The sequence below is a fragment of the Halichoerus grypus genome, chromosome 1, assembly GCF_964656455.1.
Source record: "Halichoerus grypus chromosome 1, mHalGry1.hap1.1, whole genome shotgun sequence".
Taxonomy (NCBI): domain Eukaryota; kingdom Metazoa; phylum Chordata; class Mammalia; order Carnivora; family Phocidae; genus Halichoerus; species Halichoerus grypus.
The window spans coordinates 82341634-82369092 of NC_135712.1; the positions used below are offsets into that span (position 1 = coordinate 82341634).

Here is a 27459-nt window from a genome sequence, read left to right on the forward strand (position 1 = left end):
GACTACACCCAAAAACTGTTACAACTAATATATTCAGTAAAGTTGCAGGATACAAAATCAATATAAAAAAAATCTATTGTACTCCTATACACTAATAACAAACCAACAGAAAGGGAAATTAAGAAAACTATCCCACTTACAACTGCATCAGAAAGAATAAAATATCTAGAAGTAAATTTAACCATGAAGGTGAAAGACTGAAAACTATAACGCTGATGAAAGAAACTGAAGCCACAAATACATGGAAAGATATTCCATGTTCATGGATTAGAAGAATTAATATTGTTAAAATGCCCATACTACCCAAAGCAATCTACAGTTTCAATGCAATCACTATCCAAATTCCAATGACATTTTTAAAATTTAAATTCAATTAATTAACATATAGTGTCTTACTCATTTCAGAGGTAGAGTTCAGTGATTCATCAGTTGTTTATAACACCCAGTACTCATTACATCACATGCCCTCCTTATTGCCCATCACCCAGTTGCCCCATCTCTCCACCCCCCTCCCCTCCAGCAACCCTCAGCTTGTTTCTTATGGTTTGTCTCCCTCTCTGATACGTCTTGTTTTATTTTTCCCTCTCTTCCCCTATGATCCTGTTTTGTTTCTTAAATTCCACATATGAGTGAAATCATATAATTGTCTTTCTCTGATTATTTTGCTTAGCATAATACCCTCTAGTTCCATCCAACCAAATTCCAATGACATTTTTCACAGAAGTAGAATAATCCTAAAATTTGTATGGAACCACAAAAGACCCTGAATAACGAAAGCAATCTTGACAAAGAAAAAAGCTCAAGGCACCACACTCCCTGACTTCAAGCTATATTACAAAGCTATAGTAATCAAAACAGTATGGTATTAATGGGACAGAGTAGAGCACCCAGAAATAAACCCATGCATATATATGGTCAGTTAATTTACAACAAAGGAGCCAAGAACATACAATGGGGGAAGGACAATCTCAAATGATGTTGGGAAAACTGAACCACTATCTTACACCATACTCAAAACTAACTCAAAATTGATAAAAGTCTTGATGTAAAACCTGAAATCACTGTAAACCTCCTAGAAGGAAAAAAAAAAAGGCAGTTAAGCTCCCTGACATCAGTTTTAGCATTGAATTTTTGGATTTGACCCCCAAACCAAAGGCAACAAAAGCAAAAATAAACAATGGGACTACATCAAACTAAAAAGCTTCTGCACAGCCGAAGAAATGAACAGAATGAAATCAACAAAATGAAAAGGTAACTTAATGGATGGGGAGAAAATATCTGCAAATCATATATATGATAAAGAGCTAATATCCAAAATATACAAGGAACTCCTACAACTCAATAACAAATAAATCAAACAATGTGATTAAAAAAGGGGCAGAGGATCTGAATAGACATTTTGCCAAAGAAGACATACACATGGCCAACAGACACATTAAAAGATGCTCAATATCACTATCAGAGAAATGCAAGTCAAAACCACAATGAGATGTCACTTCACACCTGTTAGAATGGCTAGTATCAAAAAGACAAGAAATAACAAGTGTTGGTAAGGATGTGTAGGAAAGGGAACACTTGTGCATTGTTGGTGAAAATATAAATTGGTGCAGACACTGTGGAAAACAGTATACAGGTTCCTCAAAAAATTAAAAATAGAACTACCATATGATTAGGCAAGTCCACTTCAGGGTATTTATCAGAAGAAAACAAAAACACTGACTTCTGGGGAAGATGGCTGAGTAGGAGGACCCTAAGCTCACCTCGTCCCACAGATAAAACTAGATAACATTCTCATCAGTGTAAATAACCCAGAAAATGGCTGGAAGACTGGCAGAACAAGCTCTTCACCTACATATAGAGAAGAGGTTCCATGAAAGAGGATAGAAGGGTGGAGATGCAGTTGGAAGCTAAAGGGACCTGTGGGACTGTCAGCAGGAGGGAGGGACACTGCGGGCTGGAAAAGGGGAGTGAAACAGACTTAACCAGGAAGCCCACACAGGAAAGATGAATCCTCATAACATTTGGGTCTGAAAACCCAGAAAGGCTCAATTTCATAAGTTCTTATTATCAGTGGGACTTAAAATCTGGAACTTTAAAAATCAGCACGCTTGGCTCTGGGAGAGCCAGGAGGGCAGGAGGAAACTGAATCCCTGCCCTTAAAGAGACAGCCCAAAAGCTTTGCAGAGATGCAGCATAGAAGCAGCAGTTCGAAAAATGCCTGGAGTATACAGGAAGGAGATTTGTTTACTAATTTCAAAGCATGTGCTAGAGGGGCAGGGATCATTGGAAGACTTCTCCAGAACAAAGGAGCTGGCAGGCACCATTCCTCCCCACCTCCCTAGCCAGCATAAACACACAGCCACCTGTGGGAACCAAGCAGTGCCAACACTCCCTACCTAATTTGCTAACAGTGCCCCCCATCACACACTCTCCTGTGGAAACGCCTCCTCCAGACAGGCCTCTGCTCCAGATCTCCTCCCAGAGCAGACCCACACAGAACTTGCTAACGCCGCCGCACGTCCTGCCCCACACACCTCTGATCTGCCCCCTCTAACGTGCTCTTGTCTGGAGCCCATCCAAAGCAGTGCCACAAGGCTGGCAGTGTGCAAGCAGCCCTGATGGGGCCAGTACCACTCCAAAGTGACTCCTGACCCAGACAGTGGAAAAGATAGCCACATACAACGATCAGACTGTGGCCCCAGCAGTGCACTGAGGGCAGACAGCTGGTCTGGCTGCAGGCTCCGTCCATCAACAAAAGCTTCTCAGAGGACAAAACAGGGAAAGTGCCTTGAAGTTCATTGTTACTTGCATCTCTGACAAATGCCTGTCAGACTCAAGCGAAGCCCAAGGTGGCCCCAGACTGGCCCACTAACAAGAGAGGAACCAAACCCTGCCCACAAAAGGCAAAGAGAGTCACTGCAGACAATGGGACTGAAGGAAAAAGTGGCTGAGCCACAACAAACTGGACAACCCAGAAGAAATGGATAAATTCCTACTAACATACTATCTTGCCAAACAGAACCAGAAAGAAACAGAAAATGTGAACAGTTTACAAGTAACGAATTTGAATTGGTAATTAAAAAAAACTACCAAAAAATAAAAGTCCAGGAGCACATGGATTCATAGGGGAATTCTACCAGATGTTTAAAGAAGAGTTAGTACCTATTCTCCTCAAACTATTCCAAAAAAAGAGAAGAGGAAGGAAAGCTTCAAATACATCCTAGAAGGCCAACATTACCCTTACACCAAAACCAGACAAAGACACCATAAGAAAGAACTACAGGCCAATATCCCTGAGAACATGGATGCAAAAATCAACTAAATATTAGCAAACTGAATCCAACAATACATTAAAAAGATCATTCACCATGATCAGGTGGGATTTATTCTGGGGATGCAAAGATGGTTCGATATTCGCCTATCAATCAACATACACCACATCAACAAAATGAAGGATAAAAATCCTATGATCATCTCAATAGATACAGAAAAAGCATTTGACAAGATTCAACAGCCATTCATGATAAAAACCCTCATCAAAGTGGGTTCAGAGGCAACATACCTCAACATAATAAAGACCATAATATGAAAAACACACAGCTACCATCATGTTCAATGGTGAAAAACTGAGAGCCTTCCCTCTAAGGTCAAGAGCAAGACAAAGATGTCCACTCTTACCACTTTTATTCAAAATAGTACTGAAAGTCCTGGCCGCAGCAATTAGACAAGAAGAAATAAGAGACATCCATATTGGTAAAGAAGAAGTTAATCTGTCACTATTCACAGACAACATAATACTATACACAGAAAATCCTAAAGACCCTCCCAAAAAACTACTAGAAGTAATAAACAAATTCAGTAGGGTGACAGGTTACAAAATTAATACCCAGAAATCGGTAGTGTTTCCATATATTAATAGTGAAGTAGCAGAAACAGAAATTTATTTTTTTTTCAGAAACAGAAATTTAAAAAAATACCATTTACAATTGCACCAAAAAGATTAAAATATCTAAGAATAAACTTAATTGAAGAGGTGAAAGACCTGCACTCCAAAAACTATAAAACACTGATGAAAGAAATTAAATATGACACAAATGGAAATATATTCCATGCTCATTGATTAAAAGGACTTTGTTAAAATGTCTATATTACCCAAAGCAATCTCCACATTTAATGCAATCCCTATCAAAATACCACCAGCATTTTTCACAGAACTAGAACAAACAATCCTAAAATTTGTAGGGAACCACAAAAGACCCCGAATAGCCAAAGCAATCTTGAAAAAGAAAAGCAAGGCTGGAGACATCACAATTCCGGACTTCAAGCTATACTACAAAGCTGTAGTCATCAAGACAGTATGGTTCTGGCACAAAAACAGACACACAGATCAATGGAGCAGAATAGAAAACCCAGAAATGGACCCACAACTATATGATCAGCTAATCCTTGAGAAAGCAAGAAAGAATATCCAGTGGAAAAAAGACAGTCTCTTCAACAAATGATGTTGGGAAACCTGGACAGCTACATGCAGAAGAATGAAACTGGACCACTTTCTTACACCATACATAAAAACAAATTCGAAATGGATGAAAGACCTAAATGTGAGACAGGAAACCATCAAAATCATAGAGAACACAGGCAGAAAACACTTCGACATTGGCCATAGCAACTTCTTACTAGATACATCCCTGGAGGCCAGGGAAACAAAACCAAAAATGAATTACTGGAACGTCATCAAGATAAAAAGCTACTGCACAGTGAAGGAAACAATTAATATAACCAAAAGGCAACCTTTGGAGTGAGAAGATATTTGCAGATGACATGTCTGAGAAAGGTTTGGTATCCAAAATCTATTAAGAACTTATCAAACTCAACACCCCAAAACCAAATAATCCAGTTAAGAAACGGGCAGAAGACATGAATAGTCATTTTCCCAAAGAAGACCTACAGATAGCTAATAGACACATGAAAAGATGCTCAACAGCACTCATCACCTGTCAGAATGGCTAACATTAACAACCCAGGAAACAGCAGATGTTGGCGAGGATGTGGAGAAAGGGAGCCCTCTTACACTGTTGGAGGGAACACAAACCGGAGCAGCCACTCTGGAAAACAGTATGGAGGTTCCTCAAAAAGTTAACAACAGAATGACTCAGCAATTGCACCACCAAGGATTTACCCAAAGGATACAAAAATACTGATTCCAGGGGGCACATGCACCCCAGTGTTTATAGCAGCATTATCAACAATAGCCAAATTATAGAAAGAGCCCAAATATCCATCTACTGAAGATATGCATATATACACAATGGCCTATTACTCAGCCATAGAAAAGAATGAAATCTTGCTATTTGCAATGATGTGGATGAGCTAGAGTGTAGTATGCTATGCAAAACAAGTCAGGCAGAGAAAAATAAATACCACATGATTTCACTCATATGTGGAATTTAAGAAACAAAACAGATGAACATGAGGGAAAGAAAAAAAGAGAAGGGGGGAAGACAAACCATAAAACAGACTCTTAACTATGGAGAATAAACTGAGGGTTGCGGGAGGGAAGCTGGGTGGGAAGATGGGCTACGTGGGTGATGGTGCATTAAGGAGGGCACTTGTGATGAGCACTGGGTGTTATATGTAAGTGATGAATCACCAAATTCCACTCCTGAAACCAATATTATATGTTAACTAGAAGTTAAATGAAAATTTGAAACAAAAAACCACAATGAGAGATTACCTTACACCAGAATGGCTAAAATAAAAAAGACAAGAAATAACAGGTGTTGGCAAGGATGTGGAGAAAAAGGAACCCTTGTGCATTGTTTGTGGGAATGTAAATTGGTGCATCCACTGTGGAAAACAGTATGGAGGTTCCCCAAAAAATTAAAAATAGAAATACCATATGATCCAATAATTCCACTACTGGGTATTTACCCAAAGAAAACAAAAACACTAATTTAAAAGATATATGCACCCTATGTTTATTGCAACATCATTTACAACAGCCAAGATATGGAAGCAACCTAAGTGTCCATCAATAGATGGATGGACCAAAAAAAAAATAAATCTTGCCATTTCTAATGACCTGGATGGAACTAGAGGGTATTATGCTAAGCAAAATAAGTCAATCAGAGAAAGACAATTATCATATGATCTCACTTATATATGGAATTTAAGAAACAAAACATAGGGGAAGAGAGGAAAAAATAGAACAAGATGAAATCAGAAAGGAGACAAACCATGAGACTCTTAATCATAGGAAACAAACTGAGGGGTTCTGGAGGGGAGGGAGATGGGGACATGGGGTAACTGCTGGTGGACATTAAGGAGGGCATATGATGTAATGAGCACTGGGTATTATATAAGACTGATGAATCACTGACCTCTACCTCAGAAACCAATAATACATTATATATTGAATATAAACTAAAAAAATGAAAAAAAAAGGATGGATAAGGAAAATGTGGTATGTACACACACACACACACACACACACACACACGGAATATTATGCAGCCATAAAAAAAGAGATTGTGTCATTTGAGACAACATGTGGACCTAAAGGGTATTACGCTAAGTGAAATAAGTCAGACTGAGAAAGATAAATACCGTATGATTCTACTCCATAAGTGGAATCTACTAAAGAAAAAGGAATAAACAAACAGCACAATCAGACCAATAAATACTGACAATTGATGGATGCCAGAAGCGAAGGGTGTAGGAGGTTTGGGCAAAATGGATGAAGAGGGGTGGGAGAAATAGGCTTCCAAGTATGGAATGAACAAGTTATGGGAATGAAAGTCACAGCATAAGGAATATGATGTAATGGGACAGATGGTAGCTACCCTTGTGGTGAACATAGCATAATGTATAAACTTGTCAAATCACTAAGTAGTATACCTGAAACTAATGTACCACTGTGTGTCTACTCAAAAAAAAAAAAAAATTCTGTAAGCCTCAGAAGACAAATATGGTCCTGCTCTTACATCTTAGTTTTATTCCAGTGAGACTTGTGTCAGACTTCTAACCTACAGAATTTGGGATAATAAATTTGTGTTGTTTTAAGCTATTAAGTTTGTGGTAATCTGCTGCAATAGCAATAAAAAGTAATACCTACTAAAAAATATTCCCACAAATAAAAAATTCTAGGCCCACAACAGTGAATTCAAAATATTAAAAGAAATAACACCAACCTTACATAAACTCTTTCAAAAAAGAGGGGAGGGAGGAATACTTCACAAATTGTTTTATGAGGCCAGCATAACCCTAATACCAAAACCTGATAAAGACATTATAAGAAAATGAAATTACAGACCCTATATCCTTCGTAAGCACAGATACAAAAGTCCCTAACGCGATATTACTATACTAAACAGCAATATATAAAAGAATAACATTTTATAACAAAGTGCTATTTCAGGGATGTAAAGTTGGCTTAACATTTGAAAATAAACTGAGGTAATTTACCATAATACCAAATGAAACAAACCAAAAAATACGATCATCTTGATAAATGGAGAAAAAGCATTTTCAAAATTTAACACCTATTCACAGTTCCCACCATGTCTATTTAATTAACATTTCACAGGGAAGTTCTAGCCAGAGCAATAAGGCAGTAACAAGAGACAAAGAGCATGAAGATTGGAAAAAAATACTGAAACTGTCACTTTTCTCAAATGACACGACTGTGTATGTGAAAACTGAAAAGATTCTACACAAAATTAAAAATCTAGAATTGAATGAATTGAGCAAGGTTGTAGGTTAGAGTCAAAAGTATAAAAATTAATTGCATTTCTGTATTCTAGTAATGAGTAATTTGAAAATAAATGAAAGAACAATTCCATTTACCATAGCATCAAAAAACATACAAATTTTAGCTTAACAAAGGTTTGCCAGACGTCAACACTGAAGACTATAAGACATTCCTGAGATAAAGACGACCGAAAAAAAAATGGAGAGATACATCATGTTTATGGATTAGAAGACTCAATATTGTTAAGATGTCACTTGTTTCCAAATTGAACTATCCAAATCAAAATCATACCATGATTTTGTTTTAGAAATTGATCATCAGCTGATTTCAAAATCTATATGGAGATTAAAGGACCTAGGATAGCCATAATAATCTTGACAATAAAGTTGGAGAACTTTGATTACCTGATTTCAAAGTTCAGTATAAAATTATAGTAATCAAGGGGCGCCTGGGTCGCTCAGTCAGTTAAACGTCTGCGTTTGGCTCAGGTCATGATCCCTGGGTCCTGGGATGGAGCCCTGGTTGGACTTCCTGCTCAGTGGGGAGTCTGCATTTCTCTCTCCCCCTGCCCCTACACCCTGCTCGTGCTCTCTCTCTCCCTCTCTCAAATAAATAAATAAAATCTTAAAAAAAACAAAACAAAACTATAGGGGCACCTGGGTGGCTCAGTCGGTTAAGCGTCTGCCTTCGGCTCAGGTCATGATCCCAGCGTCCTGGGATAGAGCCCACATTGGGCTCCCTGCTCAGTAGGAAGCCTGCTTCTCCCTCTCCCACTCCTCCTGCTTGTGTTCCCTCTTTCACTGTGTCTCTGTCAAATAATTAAAATCTTAAAAAAAAAAACAAAACTACAGTAATCAAGATAGTGTGTTATTGCCACAAGAATAAATGAATAGATCAGAGAGCCCAAAAGTAGATCCATGTTTATAGTCAGTTAATTTTAAAGACTTTATTTTATTTTAGAGAGAGAGAGCATGCAGGAGCAGGGGGAGGGGTGGGGGGGGAGAGGGAAAAAGTCTCAAGCAGGCTCAGTGCTAAGCACAGAACCCCACACAGGGCTCAATCTCACAACCTTGAGATCATGACCTTAGGGGAAACCAAGAGTTGGATGCTTAACCGACTGAGCCACCCAGGTACCCCTACAGTCAATTTATTTTAAAAAGAGACACCAAATGAATTCAATGGAGACAGAGAATATTTTCAACAAATGGAGCTAAACCAAACAGCCTTACGGGGGTTAGGAGGAAGGAAGATCCTTAGTCCTTGCCTCATACCCTACATATAAATGAATGAGAGAGGGATCATAGACCTAAACATAAAAGTGAAAACTGTAATGCTTTCAGAAGAAAACATAGGAGAATATTTTCATTACTTTGGGTTTGACAAGTATATTTTAGACAAGACACAAAAAACATGTATCCATAAAAAGAAAAAAAATTGGACTTCATCAAAATACAGCACTTCTTCTGCAAACCAAAGTCACCATTAAGAAAATAACTCATGAACAACACAGGGGTCAAGGGCACTGACCTCCTGTGCACGAATATCCACTTTATAACTTTCGACTTCTCAAAACTTAACTATTAACAGCTTAACTGTTGGATTGGACAGCTTTACTGATAACATAAAGTCAATTAACATATACTTTGTATATGTATTATATTCTTACAATGTTAAGAAAATTGTAATAGAAAATACATTTACAATACTGTGAAATATCCACATAAGGTGACTCATGCAGTTCAAACCCATGTTTTTCAGGGGTCAACTGAATATAGGCAAGTCACAGACTGGGGGAGGGGGGGAATGTGAGCAATACATTCACCTGGCAAAGGACTTAAATTCTTATATAAAGGATTCCAGCCATTCTGTAATGAGACAAGCAGTCTAATGAAAAAATGGTCAGAGACTTGAACAGGCATTTCAGAAAAAAAACCCCAAAACAAAAAACTGCCAATAAGCATATGAAAAGGAGTTAAACATCATTAATCATCATGCTATAGATATAATAGAACTGGAACTCTCATAATTGCATACGAATGCACATAAAATGGCATATACAACAACTTTGGAAAATTTTTCAGCAGTTTCTTATAAAATTAAACATAAACCTAACTTGTGACCCAGCAATCCCAGTTATTTCAAAAGAGAAATTAAAACATGTCCAGAAAGAATGCTCATAACTTTATTTATAATCACACCAAACTGTAAATAACTCAAAGGCCCATAAATAAGAGAATGGACAAATTACAGGATGTTCATGAAATGCAACATGACTGAGTAGCAAAAATAAACCAAGTATATATGCAACAATGTTGATGAATCTCATTTTGAGCAAATGTAAAGTTATACATGGTCACTTTTACCAGATGTAAAAGTGACCATGTATAATTCCACTTATATGAAATTCAAGAACAGGTAAAACTACTCTATGACAATGAAAAATAGAAAAATGGTTGCAAGGGAGAAAGGGAGGAATAAATTCATTGGAAAGTGGCAAAAGGGAAGTTTCTGAGATGGTGGAAAATTATCTGGATTGCGGTAAGCATCACACAGATGTATATAGATTTGTTAAAAGTGATAGAATTCTAAAATCTATGCACTCCATGGTCCACAAATTTTACTTGAGGACAAATCATTTCCCCTGATTTATCAGAGGGCTATCTATCACTTCCAAAAAAAGTTGTTCACAGAGACATGTTTACTTATCTCCATTTATAGCAGCTTTGTCCTTGAGTCAGCTCTTCAAAAGAAAACTTGTTTCCGAATTCACGAAGTCTTCTGGTGAAATGTTGCTCATAAAGTTTTATTTCTTGTCCTAAATTTCTAATTCAAAAACATTACTCATCATCTTGTACCATAGAAGTTAAAGACTGAAGTTACCCTAGATATAGTCCAAACCCTCAACTACTTTTTAAATAAAAAGATGCCTAAACTGATTTGTCCAGGATCATATTATTTCCTTTCAGAAATAAAAAAATATATATTATACATTGTCACTCTTTGCATATACTAACACTTGGGCAAATATAACAGCTTACCTTATAAAAAACGTATATTAGACAGTTATGTGTGCTTTAAATGGCAACTGAGGAAGCATAAGGAATAATGATTACCATTAGGAGGTTAGAATACTTTATATATAAATTGACATTATATCAGCTGTATTTTTTAAAAAGCACATATTTTCATTTCCAAGTTCACACAGGCTAGTTTTTCATGAGTGATGCAATTTCTAGTTGAAGTGTGTTGGTCTTTACAGCTGGGACACTTCTATCAGGCTGCTTTTCAGGAGCTGTACTGATGATCTATAAAATCTGGGCAAATGAAAAACTTAGAGATTTTTGACACTGGAGTCAGTGAATGGCGTAATAGCATCCCTGTACCATATGGAAGGTAAATGTAACAAAATTTCACCAAAAAAGTTTTTGGCAGTGTTAGTTGTGACAAGTAGATAGAGGCTTAAAATGCTTAAATAATGAAAAAACACTTTTAATTATGTAGGAAAATTTTTATTCAATAAATATAATTTCATAAACTTTAAAAAATTACTGAGAGCTATACAATAAGTAACTACACTTACTGACAATGCAGAGAGATGTTAAAGGATTTTATTAGACAGCCACAGTGTCTGAGGTCCTGGATTTTAAACTAAGTGTTGCCACAGTATTGCCAACTACTAATTCCCCAGAAAAATCTAACAATCACCATTATTAGAAACATATCATTACTTGTGATCTATTTTTTTGTAGGAAAATCATTCAAGTGTTCTCACATAAACAGCACTTTAATAATGTTCTATTTTTATGAAAATAGATGACTCATTTCAAGATAGAAATAATGTCTCAGAAGCAGGACCAAAATTAATAAAACATATTTTACATAACTCTTTGGTGTGTTTCTTTTATGAATACCTGCTTATATCACACTTCAACGTGATCTTTACAGGAAAACACAAGCATAGATGGTTTTGCCTTTTCCCCTGCCCCCAATAACTTCTCAGAGTAGCATATTTAAAATTTTTTTTTGGTATTAACTGTCAATTTTTTTAGTGGCTTTGACTTCTGCCTATCGGATAGGAGTCTCAAGCTTCTCACACAAGCTCAATTCCACAATCCACAATCTTACAGCAGAAACGGCCTGGTCTGAGTAAAGGAATTTCCTGATGCAGTGATTTGCCTCAGTTTAATCTCCTACTCAGGACAGTGCCAGAGTTTGGATAGGTCTGGGAAGCCTTTTTGGACATCATGGAGATTGAGACCCAAGGAGGAGGGCAGTTAAGAGAAATTCAAACTAAATTCTCCCTTCTTTCTTCTCAACTCCACAGCAAGCTTGGTAGCTGTAGTTCTCCTGGCCCATACTCTAATCCTCCTAAGGTGAGCCTATTGCTTGCTGAAGCTGAGGAAGGGTACTGAGTTATCTTTTAAAGCAGCTGATGGGCAATTTTGAAAACCGTCTTGGTGCTTACTACTATCTTCAGGGCTACAGCCTTCAGACTAGGTAGTAAAGGTAAGAAAGTGAGGCAAACAGATTTGAGACCATCAATTAGTAAAAACACATGTAGCATCTTACTCTGGTTTCGGCAGGTTTAAAAGTAACTTAATTGCCAACATCATACTCTCCAAAGAATTTTAAAGAAATATGCAAAGGGCATTGTTTTGTGATTACTGGCTACATAATAAGTTTTAAAATATGAGTATTAGCACTAGAAAACTATTTAAAGCTTATAGACAACAGTTACTTTCTTAAATAAATTGAAGAAAGCTCTTTTCTTATAATTTTCCTTTAAAAAGAGGTTTCCAACAGAGTAGGATGAGCATTATCAGTAGATGACATTTACTTTTTTTTGACATAAAGTTCTTAAATAACTTCAAATAGTCAATGCAGACAATTACATCACCACTTTCAGCACCATATAGCCTGGCTGACCTCCACTGCGGCAGTTGGTCAGAGACTGCTTGGATGGCTTTGTGGTCCTTCTCTAGTGTCAGTAGTCAGTTTGGTTTATGGCAAACAAACACTGTAAATTGTTAAGGAAGATGTAATGTAGGACTATTACATGTCATTTTGTTAGATAAATATTTTATAAGACATTCTAAGAAAAAACAAATTCTGAGTTATCTTCCACTAAACTACCCTGAGTATTTTCTGCAATTTTCCTCCTCTGGAACATGAATTGTAAGTGAATATATTGTACACTGTATTATCCCTTTAATGTACTTCCAGAATCACAGTATATTCTTAAACTCAATTTTGGAATATCTAAGTTAAAGAAGGGCTATTAATGAAAATTAATATTTAAGCTGAAATTCATAATCTAATATCCTTGCATTACTGAAACAGAAAAATGTTATATTAGCAAGAAAATAAAAACTTAAATAGTTTACCAGCAAACAAGGTAAAGTCTTAATTCTTGACTCTATCATTCTTTCCCTACTAGCCCAATTCCAGAAGTCTTATATTCATGAGATGGGAAGAGGTGGAAGGTTGAAGAATATATCTACAGAAAGGAATTATATTCTCAAGAGAAAATTTTGGAAAACCTTATTTAACCATTTCCATACAATTTTAAATGTATATGTACACAATCACATACTTAGAGCTCGGTAAGTTCTTTAACCAATAATCATTTCCAAATTTTAAAATGACGTTACTTTTTATCAAAACAAATGACAACACTGATCATATGATAAACTCAGGATGGAAATTAAGTACTGAAGTACAGTGAGTCAATTACAGCAATATGTACCTGATTAATCATTCTTAGCATTTTAATTTATGCTGCCATTACCACTTAAGATTTAGCATTTTAAACTTTGTTTCACTTACATCCTATAGCCATGCCTGAAAATATACCTAGTAATGGGACACTGAACAGATTTCACTTCACTGTGGTAGTCTACTATAACTTAGATAACATATACTAACCTAAAAATAATAGGATTCTTATGTGAAATCCTTTATTCTGCACTCTAGCTTACTGAAAGGCAAGAGCAATTCTAAATTAGCCATAGAAAGAGCTCTTATCTTTTTAATTACCCTAATATTTTGATTTATATGATTAAAAATATTTGCAATATTAAAATACTGTCCAAACTTGTTTTTTATTGATATAGTTGAACTTTACAACAGTGTCATAAAATACTATAAACAGAGGCTTCAGATAGAGGAAAAAAAAAAGGCAAATTTAAATATATTAACCAGATTAAAGCATGCAAAAGATCCAATGATAAACACATTAAATAATAATATGCTAATGGTATATAATTTACCCACTATAGGTTCTTTGTATTCTGTCACAAAAATATTAAACATCAACTTGAAATTTGGTGAATGGACTTGATTCCTGATTTATATATATAATATACCCTTTGCATGTATATGCTTAACTTTACTGGTTGTGTTACAGTATTTAGAGAAGTTTGGTATTGGTATATATTTACTATCCACAATGCAGTAAATAATGGTGGGAATGCAGCAAATTCTCCTAATTTGCTCTGTGAACTTAGAAAGCACTAAAGAATTAACAACATGGGTCACTGAGGGACCAAAATTCCTTTCTATTCACATTAACTTTTCGCATGAAAATCTTTAAATATAACTCTAATAAAAAAATAGAGTTTTCAGGCCAAACTTTTCAGCATAATTTACAGAAGCAGATTTGAATAGAAGACTCAATAACCAAGTTAATACTAAAAAATACAATTAATTAGGAATTACTTCCCTTTTCTACCTGGATATTAAAATATAGTGGCCTTAGCAAGAGGATGAAATGCCATTTGGAGTCCCATAAGCACAAGGGACAACCCAAAGAGATGGAAAATGTCTCTTTCACAAATTCTAACATGTTCAGATTTAAATTAAAGGGGTTGAAAGGGGTTTATGTCAATGCTTTTTATTTGTTTGCCATTGGTATGAAATACTCGAGAAATTTCAAAAAGTAATTCTGCAGAACTAGTGTGGCCATTACCAGGATGATCACACTGAATTTTAGGAAAGGAGTTGAAATGGTTCCCACAAAGTACTACTGCCCCTTTAACAAGTAGATGAGTCCATTGTGGAGAGAGTCAAGATGCTCCTGTCGTTGGTATAGAAAGGATCCGATGCACTCCAAGATCTAAAGTAACAATAAGAGAAAAGTTTGGCTCACCAGGACCTATGTTTTAAGTGAGACAAAAATTTACTCTAAAACTTAGGATCAAAATGAAATTTGAATATTAAAATAATCACTTATTGATTCATTTTTAAATGCTAAGAGAAGTTCTTCATACTAGCCTTGAATGACCAGTCTATTTATATAATACAAGAACTTGGAAAAAAAATAATGCTCTAGTCATTATATAAAATATTAGCCAAAATTCAGACATTCATTAGCATTAAAACAATTTCTGTAAGTAGTAAAGCATGAGATGCTCTTAAAATTTTAACAATACAATAAGAAATAAGTATGTTACTAAGAGTTATGCACAATCAGTTTTACTGAAAAGCAACTAGGCTATATTTTGACATTACAGAAGCAAACAAACATCCCACTTACCAAAAGCTTTGGAATGAAATAGTAATATGTTCATATTATATTATACTATTTCTTTTCAGCTATAAATTCTATTCTAAAGATTTTAGCATAATTAGCTTGAATGCAGTAAATGGTTTATTCAATAGGTATCAAAGACAGCTGTGACTCATTAGGGTTTTCACTTAACTGAGAACAAATAAACCTTTAATGGTCTGGAAAATTTACTGTCTGAATAATAAGGCCTATAAGCAATTAATTACATAATGCTTTATTTGTAGCTCTATTAATTTAAGCTAAAATAACCCAAGACCAGAAATAGCCTTCCATGCTTAAAACAGCCTAACCCATTTCAAGGACAGTATCAGGATTACCAAGTCAAAGGTGGCTTTTCTTAGAGAAGACTAAAAGTACTAAACAATAAATACATTTTATGTAACTTTTTCCAGGGTTCCTACTTTTCTAAACAAAGATGTTGGAGGAAGAGACTAGCATTTAAAATGGCTTTTAAATTCACTCATCAAATACCCACTGTTTCCTTGAGATTCTGTACGTAGTTTAAGTTTAAATCAATTAAGCAAGCACAGTGATAATGAAGTTTGGAACCTAGAAATTTTACAAAGTTGGCAAAGAGGAACACAAATAAGCTACAACCATACTGGTAGTTTACAAATTCTCTAATTTTAAACACCTTAGTTTAAGGAAGGGCCTGTTCACTACTGTCTCTCTCTAGTACCTAGAACTGCACCTGATACATAGCAGGCAGTATTTGTAAAATAAATAAATGAATGAAGTGAGTCTATGAACATTTCTTAAAAGTATTTATCCAAGAAGAAGTATGCTTAGATACATATGACAAAACATAGCTCCCAACACCCTAATTATCGGGAGTCACTCAGTTTCTATTCCCAAATTGCCAATATTTTATATTAGTTTTTCCTCTTTTCCAACCATTGCTTACATAGAAGAATTTTATTAGGTAAGGTTTCTTTTGTTTTTGATCTTTCCAAAGCACACATGTGCATTCATATGTTAAATATCATATTTGACAGAACATTAAATACTGGAACTACATATTAACTATTAAGTCCTTTCTATTTAGAAAATAGGTTTGATTAGGATAAAGTAACTGTTGGTAAAATGCAAAAAGAAAATCATTTATTGCTGAAGTACAGCCTTTAGTGTACAACATGGCATATTCTTCATATAGCACCATGATGCTACATTTGAAACTGAGCCTGCAATATGGCATATTCCTTTGAAAACATCAATTAATAAAATGTAAGAATTTTTGTGCCTGGACGGTAAAAGTTTTTAATCAGTAGAATGTGCATATGAAAGCACTAGTTGTATTTCTCAAGTGATGCTCATTACCTCTTATGCTTAATAGGTTAATAGAACAAATATCCAAGGGCTTCTACATCTTGTAACAGAAGTAGTAGTCTTGTTTCACCGTTTAAGTTAGACATGAAATAGAAATGTAGAATAAAGGCTGTTTCACAACACAGAGTACTAACCACTATACGATCACGGCAATAAAGGCTGTTTCAATATCAAAACAGAAATGCCAAACGTCTTTCTCTAATACAATTATATGGAAAAAAACAAAAACAAAACTCTACATATCAAAATGACTTTCAAAGTTTAAATATAATAATGGATATATGGCAATTTCCATATAGCCCTTTGAAAAGCGCCAAGTGGTTTTTCATATTGTATGATTTTTATCCACTAGAAAAAAACTGAATAGATCTTAAAGGACTTTTTAGATTATTCATTTGAAAAAAAAAAGGGAGGATACAGTACTAACCAATAACATAACCTGAGATGTTGGACAAAAATGGTAAGATATTTATAGTCTGTCAAACAAGATATTACCATTAAACATTTTATTAGGAAAATAAAAAAAATCTTACAAAAGAAAATATTATGATACAATTTTAAGTGAAAAAAAGTACAGATGATAAGAGCCACCTTCAGGATGTGCTGAAATAAATCCCCAATTTCCAGGGGCAGGTTCAAAGGGATAATAATACAGTGTAAAAATGGCTATGTAAAGAAAAATGGGGGTCTATTACCTGAGTAATGGATATCAAACAATGAGAATATATATATAAACCAAAAAATATTTTTGGCTTATTTAAAATTAATTACAGTTTTTTTAATAGTGAAGATGTATACTGTCATTAAAATTAAATTAAAATTAAAATCCCTGTTGAAGCAGAAATTTAAAAAATTCTGTGGAAGTTCTATAGTAGTCTCTTAGTCTAACTCCACCTTAGTTCTATACAGTAAAGCTGTTTTAATAAGTAAAATAATACTATAAAGTAGGTCCTTCTGGAACTTCTTTTGGAAAACTTGGTGGCCTGGGTACATGACAGAGCTCCTTTCTAATAATGCATTTTATAATACATTTGTGTAAGTCAAAATACATAAGTCCCAATAAATTTAACTGTTCATAGTAATTCTTTTATGTAGAATAAAATTACTACAAAATGATACCACAGCATTATGGAAATATTTTTGATCACAAGTTATAATCAATAAATGGAGACTGAAAACACAGATGTTTTAAGAATGCTATTTATAAATGCAACTGTACCACAAAGACATGGCCATAACTAAAGGCAAAGTGGGAACTAATAAGTTCGCCAGTAAATGTTACCTGAATTTTATGATACATATGAATGATAATTACTCATCATTTTTAAAACAAAAAGCTAAACAAATATTAAAAATTATTTTATCAGCAGATAATAGTGCCTCCTCCACCCCCTCTATTCCCTGCCCCTGGGGTATATTCCAAACTTTTCTAGGCCATGGCACACTTAGAAAGTGATTATTCATGTGGTACACGGTGGGCAATGGAAATCACCATCTATCTATCCCTGCCCATCTATAACTCTTCCTGCACACCAGTGCACTGCTGCTCTCATTCTAGGAATATGATATAATTCACCTTAAGGACACCAAAGCATGAAAAAAGTTATTTCCACTTCCTAATGTCCCCTGAATAATATGTCCCTTGGGGAAATAATGAAGAAATGAATCCATTTCACTTTTAAATAAATTTAAGTGGCATTTACCAAAACACGGCATTTTTTGTTATGATCCACAAAAGCAAGCACTGATATATCTAATTCAAGAAATAGATTTGGGAGGGGACAGAAATGCTAAGATTCTTCTAAACCATAATTTAATGTGCCTATTCTAACTTAAAAACTTTTAATTAGACCATGAATACCAAGTAAAAAATATCACAACTCATTTTAAAAACCTCATTACAGAGATAAAATGGTGTAGGAGAGCAGAAATACAGCCTTTTGTGTTTATAAATACCTCAAAGTCTCAAATGACTGAACAGAAAATATACATGAAGAGTAAGAGAAGCGAAATCCTTTGATTTTACTATTATGTGTAGACTATTTTGTAATACAAAAAGCAAACAAACAAAAAATAAATACAGGAAATAAAACAGTAATATAAGGTATAATCAAAAAAAGAAAGCTATAAAAACCAAATAAGTATCATATACACACTCCTATTCACCATATTTTAGAAAGACTGTAAAGAAAATTTTTTGTTCATTAGATGAAGTCTCTTCAAAGGTGCTTTCTCTTCCTTTGTTAGTGAAAGAGCCCCCTACCCCAAAGCCACAAAATGAAATCTACCATCAAAGAGTGCTAATAAATAGCACACCTCCCGCTTCAGTTGGTAAAACCAGCTGCTGATTTATTAGGTATCTAGAGATGCAGGTTCATCCTGTTCCAGTTTATAGGACACTCATCTGCAGCAAAGGCTACTTAGAGAAATTTCACACCTGCTGACATGGGTTGGACTACATCTTCCTACTACTCGTTCCAGCATTCTTCCAACAGATGCGCACGCTGTTTCTCCTTCTGGGAAACAGCACATGGAGTCCAAGCACTTGATACCTGAATTTGTTTCAGTAAGCTGGAGGAGTTGAAACAGAAAAAAATTAGTTATTTATAGATCTGGATTTCTAAAAAGCATTAAAAAAAAAAAACTACAACAAGCACTTTAAAATCAAAAGTAATGTATATAAATATACATGTTTTCTATAATATGAAAATGTATGGAAGGCTTTAAGCCTAATATACAAAAATATTTAAAAGGCACTGTGTCCTAAATTAGAAAATGGATAAAATAATTATATAAAAATAAGTAGCTGGTTATTATTTAAATCTGCAAAGATTCTGGATTTTAATGTCTCACTTTAACAATTTATTATAGCCAAAATGATTTACATCAACCACTCAAATTGAATTCTAATTCTTCTTTGAGTTTTTGTTTAGGTGAAATGCTCCTGCAATTTCAAGAAAAATGTCTAGCAATTGAGAAAAACAGAGTGTGAACCATTCTGAAGACTGGGAAATAATAACCAGGCAGGACCTAACCCCAATCTTCAACAACGACAACAACAACAACAACAACAACAACAGTAGCAAATACTTTATGTAATGTTTTCTATGTGCCGGGTTCTAAGCACTCTACATATATCCACTGAAACAATCCTTGAAAATTTATTATAATTTTATAATTCTCCTCGAAAAAAAGCATCATTTACCTTAAATTTGCTAAGCAACTATTAAGTGCCAATTATGGCCATAATCAGCTTATCTTGCTTTTAAAAAAATTACTGATTAATTTAAGCTACTGTATTAAAATCCACTAAACAAATGGCTTACTACTATTTTTATTAATTTCTGAAGGTATGCAAGATTTGTACTGATTCAGGCATAAATAATCCAGCAAAATAACTTAAAGCCATTACTACTAATAATTTTAATCCTGTTAAAATGAGGGGAAGAAATGGTATGATCACATAGCCCAATGAATCCCAACCCTGGTTTTGACATGATCAAGTGTACTCCTTAATTTCTCAGGGGGTATCATTTTAAACAAACTGTTTTTCGTTCACTTTCCTTTACATATATAACATACTGTATTAACAAATCTTTGGAAAGTATAGAGGAAGGAGAACAAAAATAGATTCATTAGAGGGTTGCAATTCACAAAGGTTGGGAGTCACAAAGGCATGGCAACAGGGGACATTTGTGGAGACGCACACAACGGACATAAGATGGATATGATGGAACATAAATAACCTGGTGCTCGGAATATAAGGAACGGGTGAGGTCCTGCAAAACCCCTGCTCAGAGTAATCCTGCCAAATACCAAGCAGTGCAAGACAACATGGTTCCTGTCTGGCAATTACCTAATTGCACCAATGTCCTAGGGTCTGCTAAGAACTGAGAAATAGCCAAATTTTACTAGTTCTTTCATTACAATACCCTTGGTTTAGGACTGTTTATGGTACTGTTTCTTAAACTGTTTTTTGAGAGATGTTTACAGATGTCTTGTGAAAAAATGTTCTGCGGCCAATTAATTAAGTTTGGGAAACACTAATTCAATGATGGTCTAAACAGACTTTTTGAGTAAAGGACTGTCAATAAGTCAGGATGCATGGTCAGTCTCCAGGGGGAGAGCTGGACATAGTGCATTCTCAAACTGCTTTTTTTTTTCCCCCAGTAAAATCTTCCATCCCACCCCCGCTGCCCCTGGGAATCAATCAACACTAGGAAGAACATTAATATCCAGAGGAACAGTTTAAAAAATGCTGGTTTAAGAATTAAACCAGGTTTAAGGATTTTATCATCTCCCAGTTTCCTCCTTGGGTCCTTAGGCTCCAATTTCCTCCAACTCAAAATAACCCTCCACAGGAAGCAGGACTTGAAAGCTCCCACATACTCAAAGGTGAAAGTACAATACTGCAAGGAGGCCTTAAGGCCCTTTATAACCTGACCTCAGGCTGCCTTTCTTGCTCAGCTTCCCAATGCTCCTGTACAGTCTTCACACAGCCAACCAGTGCAGTGTTCCTTGCCTTCGGGCAGATGTCAGGGCCTGTCACCAATTATGGTCAGAATGCTGACCCCTACACCTAGTTCAGTTTAAATACCATCATCTCCATGAAACTTCCCTCACCTCTCCAACTACCAGTAATCTCTCTCTGGATTCTATTGTACTGCTTGTTTGCATAACTTAAATGGTACGAGCACTTAAATTCAACTTGTATTTATTGAGCAAGGCACTGTGCTGATTCCCAGAGGGGATGGCAATCTAGTAAGTTAATAAGGGTAAAGAAAGGATGGGAGATAAGTCAGAACAAATAATGGTAGTTATATTAATGGAATGCTTACTATGTATGTGCCAGTTCCTATGTAAGATGCTTCTCATGGATTATTCTCATTTAAAACTTAAACTTTTGGGGTAAGTACCATATTCAGAAACATTTTACAGATGAGGAAAGAGAGAAGTTGAGAATTTGTTCAAGATCACCCTGCTGAGGCTTGAGTCTTGGTTTCTTTAATTCCAGAGCTCAAACCTCTTTATCATGCCATTATACTGCCTTCTTATAATTATGGTAATGAGGCTGACTACAAATATTAACAAAGAGGAGGGAAAGCTCAAACCCAGCTGTTGTTGTTGGTATTGGTGGGAGGGCATGAAAGAGTTGATGAAAAAGATAGCATCTGAAACACATTTTAAAGACTGGGTGGGATTTCAGTAGTTGGAGATGGGAGAGAAAGAGCATTCTAGGCTAAGCAAAGAGAATGAGTAATTATATGTGGGTAGAAAAGTATGATGTGTATTCAGCACATGTTTAGCCTACGTATAAGAAAGTAGTTGTTACACCTGCCCCCTTGCAAAAAGACTAGTGCGACTTAAAGTGTGATCCATGCATCAGTGTTGGTCCAAAAACATTTGTTACTGGTCTATGAGGAGATTAAGTGTTTCTGGTCTGTACGAATAAGAGGTTAGAAAATTTTATGGCAATTTGACAGAATACTTTTATAACTATTAAATCTAATAGTAATTTAAAAATCAGAGCTTATTTTATATGTCTTTTAAATTTCATTTCCTAGTACACATTTTGACCCTTAAACAAGATGGGTTTGGACTGCACAGGTCCACTTATAAATTTTTTTCAATAAATACACATACAGTACTATAAATATATTCTCTTTTGATTTTTTCTCTAGCTTACTTTATTGTGAGAACAGAGCATATAATACCTATAAGATACAAAATACGTGTTAATTGGCACTTTTATGTTATCGATAAGTGTTCCGGTCAACAGTAGGCAATTAGTTAGGTTTTTGAGGAGTCAAAAGTTATACCTGGATTTTTTTACTGCATGACGTGTCAGCGCCCCTAACCCCCACATTGTTCAAGGGTAACTGTAACTCATTTTTATTGTATTTTACCAAAGTATTGGTCCGTGATGGACTGGAAATTAAAAACAACAAAACAAAACAAGAGAACAAACTGGTCTTTCACATTTGGCTGGAGAACACTAAACTAGACCAGAAACTATAGAGAGCAAGGAGTTTGCCTGGTACTTCTTAATTTAACAACTTGTGCTTTGCTTATATAGCTGGTGCTCAACTTTCAAGGATTCACTGAAGATGAAGTCCATAAGGTCAGCAGCATTTGAGTGACCACGTATGAGCACAACACCGCTTAGGTCTGGATCTGACTTTAGGTAATTATGTTGCTTTGCACTTATTACCTCTCACTTTAAAATCTAAGGACAGGTATTACTACATGGATAACCCCAAAGAGAGTAAACATCTCGAAATATCAAAAATATTATAAAGAAATGACTTCCTTAAGATCACCTTTTGAATTAGCAAAAATATATTTCCTTTTTTTCTCTAAAGAGAAAAAAAAAAACCCAGCTGTTTTAAAAATGCTGAATGCTGGTTAACTGTGCTTCTGTAAAGCTGCTATTTATATAAAAAACTACACTGTTCTCCAGCAAACGTCCAAGCTCTACCACTTTCCCATATACATATCTTTGATCTCATATTCAGGAACTGGGAGACCAGCCAGATACATGTAGCCACAGCTGCCAATTAAGTGGGAGTAGGAAAAGGGTAGAACATTTAAATCTCATTTCATTCAAAGTAAGGAGAGGGAATTATTCCTTTTGTGTGTGTTTCTTTTTTTTTTTTTTTGAACTGCTTATAAATACTAGACAAGGAAAAAAAAAAGCAAAGTAATGGGAGTGAGACCCTCCTTGGTGGCACTTTAATTTACCAGAAATTTTGAATCATTGGTAAGACCCTCTGCCACATCTGCTTCCCAGGAATGACCATATACCTTAGAGCTGAAAGGGCTGCCAAGCAAAACAACTACGGAGATTCAACATAATTATGTATGGCTAATAAAAATTTTCATCTTTATAAAAGAACTTGCCTTCTGAAATAAATTCTGACTCACTGCTCTTGTTTCTATTATTTTCATATCAATGAGAGTAAACATTTAAAAGTTTCTCCTAGTGCTTCTACTTCTATCTTCTATTTTTCTTGAATCTTCTAGATGTTAGAACATCGTCATACATCTTTAAATTATTTAGTCTTTCTTATGACATCTTACCTATCAAATCAAGTAAGTCTTTTTAAGTTTAGATAAGAATTATTGAACTATTAACCATATTGGTTCTTTAGTCTTTAAAACAGTTTTATAACAAATATATAATCAAAGTGAGAATCTTGTATAGCCTTAAAGGAGATATTTGGAAACTGTAATTATGAAAAACAACAACAACAACAAAAACAACGCTGTGTTTAAGGAAATGTTTTTCTTTTTAATGTGAAATCAAAAGCCATCAAATAGTACTGATTTCCAAATTTGGTTAAGAATAATAAAACCCTTAAAACAAGTAATGGCTTCAATTCATTATTCAGAATTGCAAGAGGTAGCTTTTTAGCAATGGCATTTAGAAGACTGCTGTCTCTTACTCAAGGCCCATTTCTTCAAAACATGCCTCAAAAGCTCACATTCACTCCTCTACATTCTCTTTCCTCTTTCCTTTTCCTCAAGGAAAATAAACAACTTTGGAAGATAGTTATAAATATAAATACCTCCATACTGTCTTTTAGGGATCTCCAGAGAGGAGATTTCTGTACGTGTTGCCTAAATTTAACTATGAAAATAAGCATACAATAAGAATTACATTTATCAGGTATGGTTATTTTAATAATTTGGTTTATTCTAGTTTAAGAACTGAGACCCCTTTATTTTAATGATGTAGTTACATAAATAACAATATCTGACCAGGAATCTGAAGTTTAGGTTAAGAAGAGTATCAAGTATCTGTAAAAAATGATAAAATCACCTATTTTAATGGAGAGGGTAAATCAGAATAGCACTAATTAATGAACTAAACCATGGTATAGCTGATGTTAAGAATTTTTCCTTAAAAAAAAAAAAAGAATTCAGTTTTTTAAGTATGAATCGTTCAAAGAATGTCAGAGGGTAATTGTTTCATAGAAATAATGTCAACACTAATATTTTTCTTCATTTTGACCTCCAGATGGAAAAGCTGCTCAAATAACTCAGCACAGATTTGAAAATAACATTCGTTTTGTAGTGTTGTATTTATCAGGTAAACATGCAGGTCTTGCTACTCACGGCAGCCTTATTATTAGTTTTTTTAAACGTTCACTTCTTTTTGCTCACAGAATTTTACTCAGGAAAGTATAGCTTTTACTGGCAAACAACTGAATCCAGGCCATTAAAGTTTTCTGTTCCTTTTGTAGTTCACCGCTTTGTTAAATGAGACAGTAGATGTAAGTATCTTTGTCACAGAAGAGGAAGGTGACTTGTAGGTGGTTGAAACTATTCAAAATGTTTTGTTTTGTTGTAGGTGGTGGCAAGTTTCAGGTCTGGGGCTTAGCATCCAGGTCCACCATGAGAAAGGTCAACAGCCCTAACATCCTGTTGATACCCCTATAGTTGCTAGGTATAGCTGAAAAGAGAGCATCCAGAGCAGGCCAGGAATCTAGGGACAGAGAAATGACAAAACAATGGAGGCCAAAGAGGCAGGTCACAGTGGAGGGAGATGACTAGAAGGCCCTAGCCCACGACAACATTTAGGGCTCAGCATCATCCCCTGCCTGATTTGGCAAGGCTCACCGCATTTCGATTAGAGAAAAACAACTGCCATGTCAAGACAGAAAAAATAGAAGAGGGATATTATATAACACTTTTTGAACTGATTTTTATTTCAAAATATATGCCAAAGGCAGGAATATATAAGAAAAGTATTCAAGGTATACTTCACTCAACCAATGAAAATTCAGTGATAATCAGCAGAAAAAATTGCAGGTCAGGGCAATAACCCCAGCAATTTTACTAAAATCATATTCATGGTTTCAGGGTTCTTCTAGCTTCTTGTTTATAGGAAGAAAGACCAACTATCGCAGGATGATGAGATATTTTCACTCATCACCCTTTTGTAAAAGTAACCATAACAAGGCCCCTGTTACTAGGAGCGTTCTAAGAAGCCATCTCTCAACAATACATTTTAATGGACATATTAAAGCAAAGCAGTACCAGATCCATGTCTTATGAAATATCCACTTGAACTTGAACCTTTAGGGAACTTTTATCACAGAGGACATAGTTTTACAGCTTTAGTCTAGTCAGGTCCCAAGTGGATTGATTATCTGCTTTGTGGATTATCCAGGGCATAATACAAATCCAGGCCAGCTCCCCCCCTTTACCCAGTGAGCTCTTCAGCTGAGTTTTCTTCACAGCTCAATCAGGGCATATTTTTAAAAACTAACAATTTTTCTATATTTATCAAAGCAAAATATAGTAAAAATAATCATACGGAGCATCCCAAAAGTTCTGAATTCTTTTGAATTTCTTTTCAATTAATAATAATACTAAGAGTTGATCTTCAACATTTTTCAACATAATCTTCAACATTTTTCATTTAGAGCAATTCACTAAAGGAATCTAATTTTAAAAATATGTCTTCCAGAATAATTCAGATTTTTCAAATTACTGTACCTGTTCTATGGTCTGATTCCACGGTAGAGTTAAGATTTATAATTTTTAAGTAGTTTTGTTTGAAAGTTTCACCACTTACGATGTTTTATCTCAAATGAGGCAATAGCACCTTACTGACCAGTAATTATAATATACAAATGACAAATAATCCAAGTAAAAATATAATTATTAGTAGTAAGAATTTTTATCCTCCATAATTACTACCAATCAAAATATTTTGCATATTCCAATAAGGTCTAGAAGTGGTTGTTAGGGTTTACTCCTCAAGAGGTGAGTGAATCAAGTCCTCATCAATTCATACTTTTTTTTAATTACAAAGATATAACTATGAAAGTTTATGAAAAGTAAGAAGTGAGAGTCTGATGAATCTGATGAATATCAGTCAACAGAAAATTATTCAGTACCACGCCTAAGCACTCATTCATTGGATCATTCAACTCAAGAGCTAAACTTGGATAAGTAATTTGGTGTCTAACTACATTAAGATGTATAAAATGATACACAACTACCTCTTCAAATGGGAAAACTGACTTCAGAAATAACAGAAGTAGCATGACATATTTTCAAAAGAAGGGAAAAGGAGTAATTTCTTGAATATAAAATAGGTTGTGAGAATACCTTACTAGGTTAGAATTTGAGGTGAAGTATGATTTAACACTGTAACTCTAAAGGAAGACTAAAAAAATATTCAGGGATGGACATATAAAAAATGTAAAGATCACAAAAAAAGGAAGACAAGTAAACAAAAACAGTAAACATATGAGGAACAGTGAAGGATTAGGAAAGTAAAAACTGAAGGTCAGGCCAGTTCTCCCATAGCATGCCCCAAGCATGAGAACTTAGCGGATATGTCCCCAGGAAGGTCCAGCGCAGTACTACCTAGTGCACGCAAGAACTGTCCTGCTGGCTGCAAGCCTCAGCTAGCAGGTGCCTACTGTCCTCCCCTCTGTGCTTGCTTTCAGCAAATTCATATGCTGAGCTGACTGAACCCTTATCTTCTTCCATCTGGAAGGACAGAAAAGCAGTAAGTCTCACATTAAAGAACAATACTATCACTGTAAAATAGGTTTAGAATCAAAACAGCAAGTTGGGGTCCACAATCTGCGAGGGAAAATGAATGTTCATACAACACCACATTCATTTACTGTCACGAAAGAGAGCTAACAGCAGCTTCTTAAGGGGAATACAACAAAGCACACAAAATTAAGCCATGATTTTCCAGTGCACAAAGTTAGATTAAAACCAGATTGCCTTCAAAAAAATTCAATTTCTTCTATTATATTCCTTGCCACCGAGATTTAGGGTTCTTATT

At 35.1% G+C, this 27459-nt stretch overlaps 1 protein-coding gene across 9 annotated transcripts in view; it reads right to left on the reverse strand.

Moving 5' to 3' along the window:
* Positions 1-13832: 13832 nt before the first annotated feature.
* ATP11B (ATPase phospholipid transporting 11B (putative)) overlaps positions 13833-27459 on the reverse strand; it is a 119952-nt gene continuing 106325 nt past the window's right edge. For 6 of the 9 annotated variants that reach the window (XM_078068637.1, XM_078068659.1, XM_078068633.1 and 3 more), the window contains 2 exons: positions 19081-19214; positions 13833-14864 (listed from right to left, as the gene is read on the reverse strand). In XM_078068637.1, the coding sequence (XP_077924763.1) occupies positions 14783-14864; positions 19081-19214 (216 nt within the window). In that variant the 3' untranslated portion in view covers positions 13833-14782. Of the gene's footprint in view, positions 14865-19080; positions 19215-27026; positions 27153-27459 lie in introns of those variants that run through there. The other 3 variants (XR_013446356.1, XR_013446354.1, XM_078068630.1) reach the window with 2 other exon arrangements.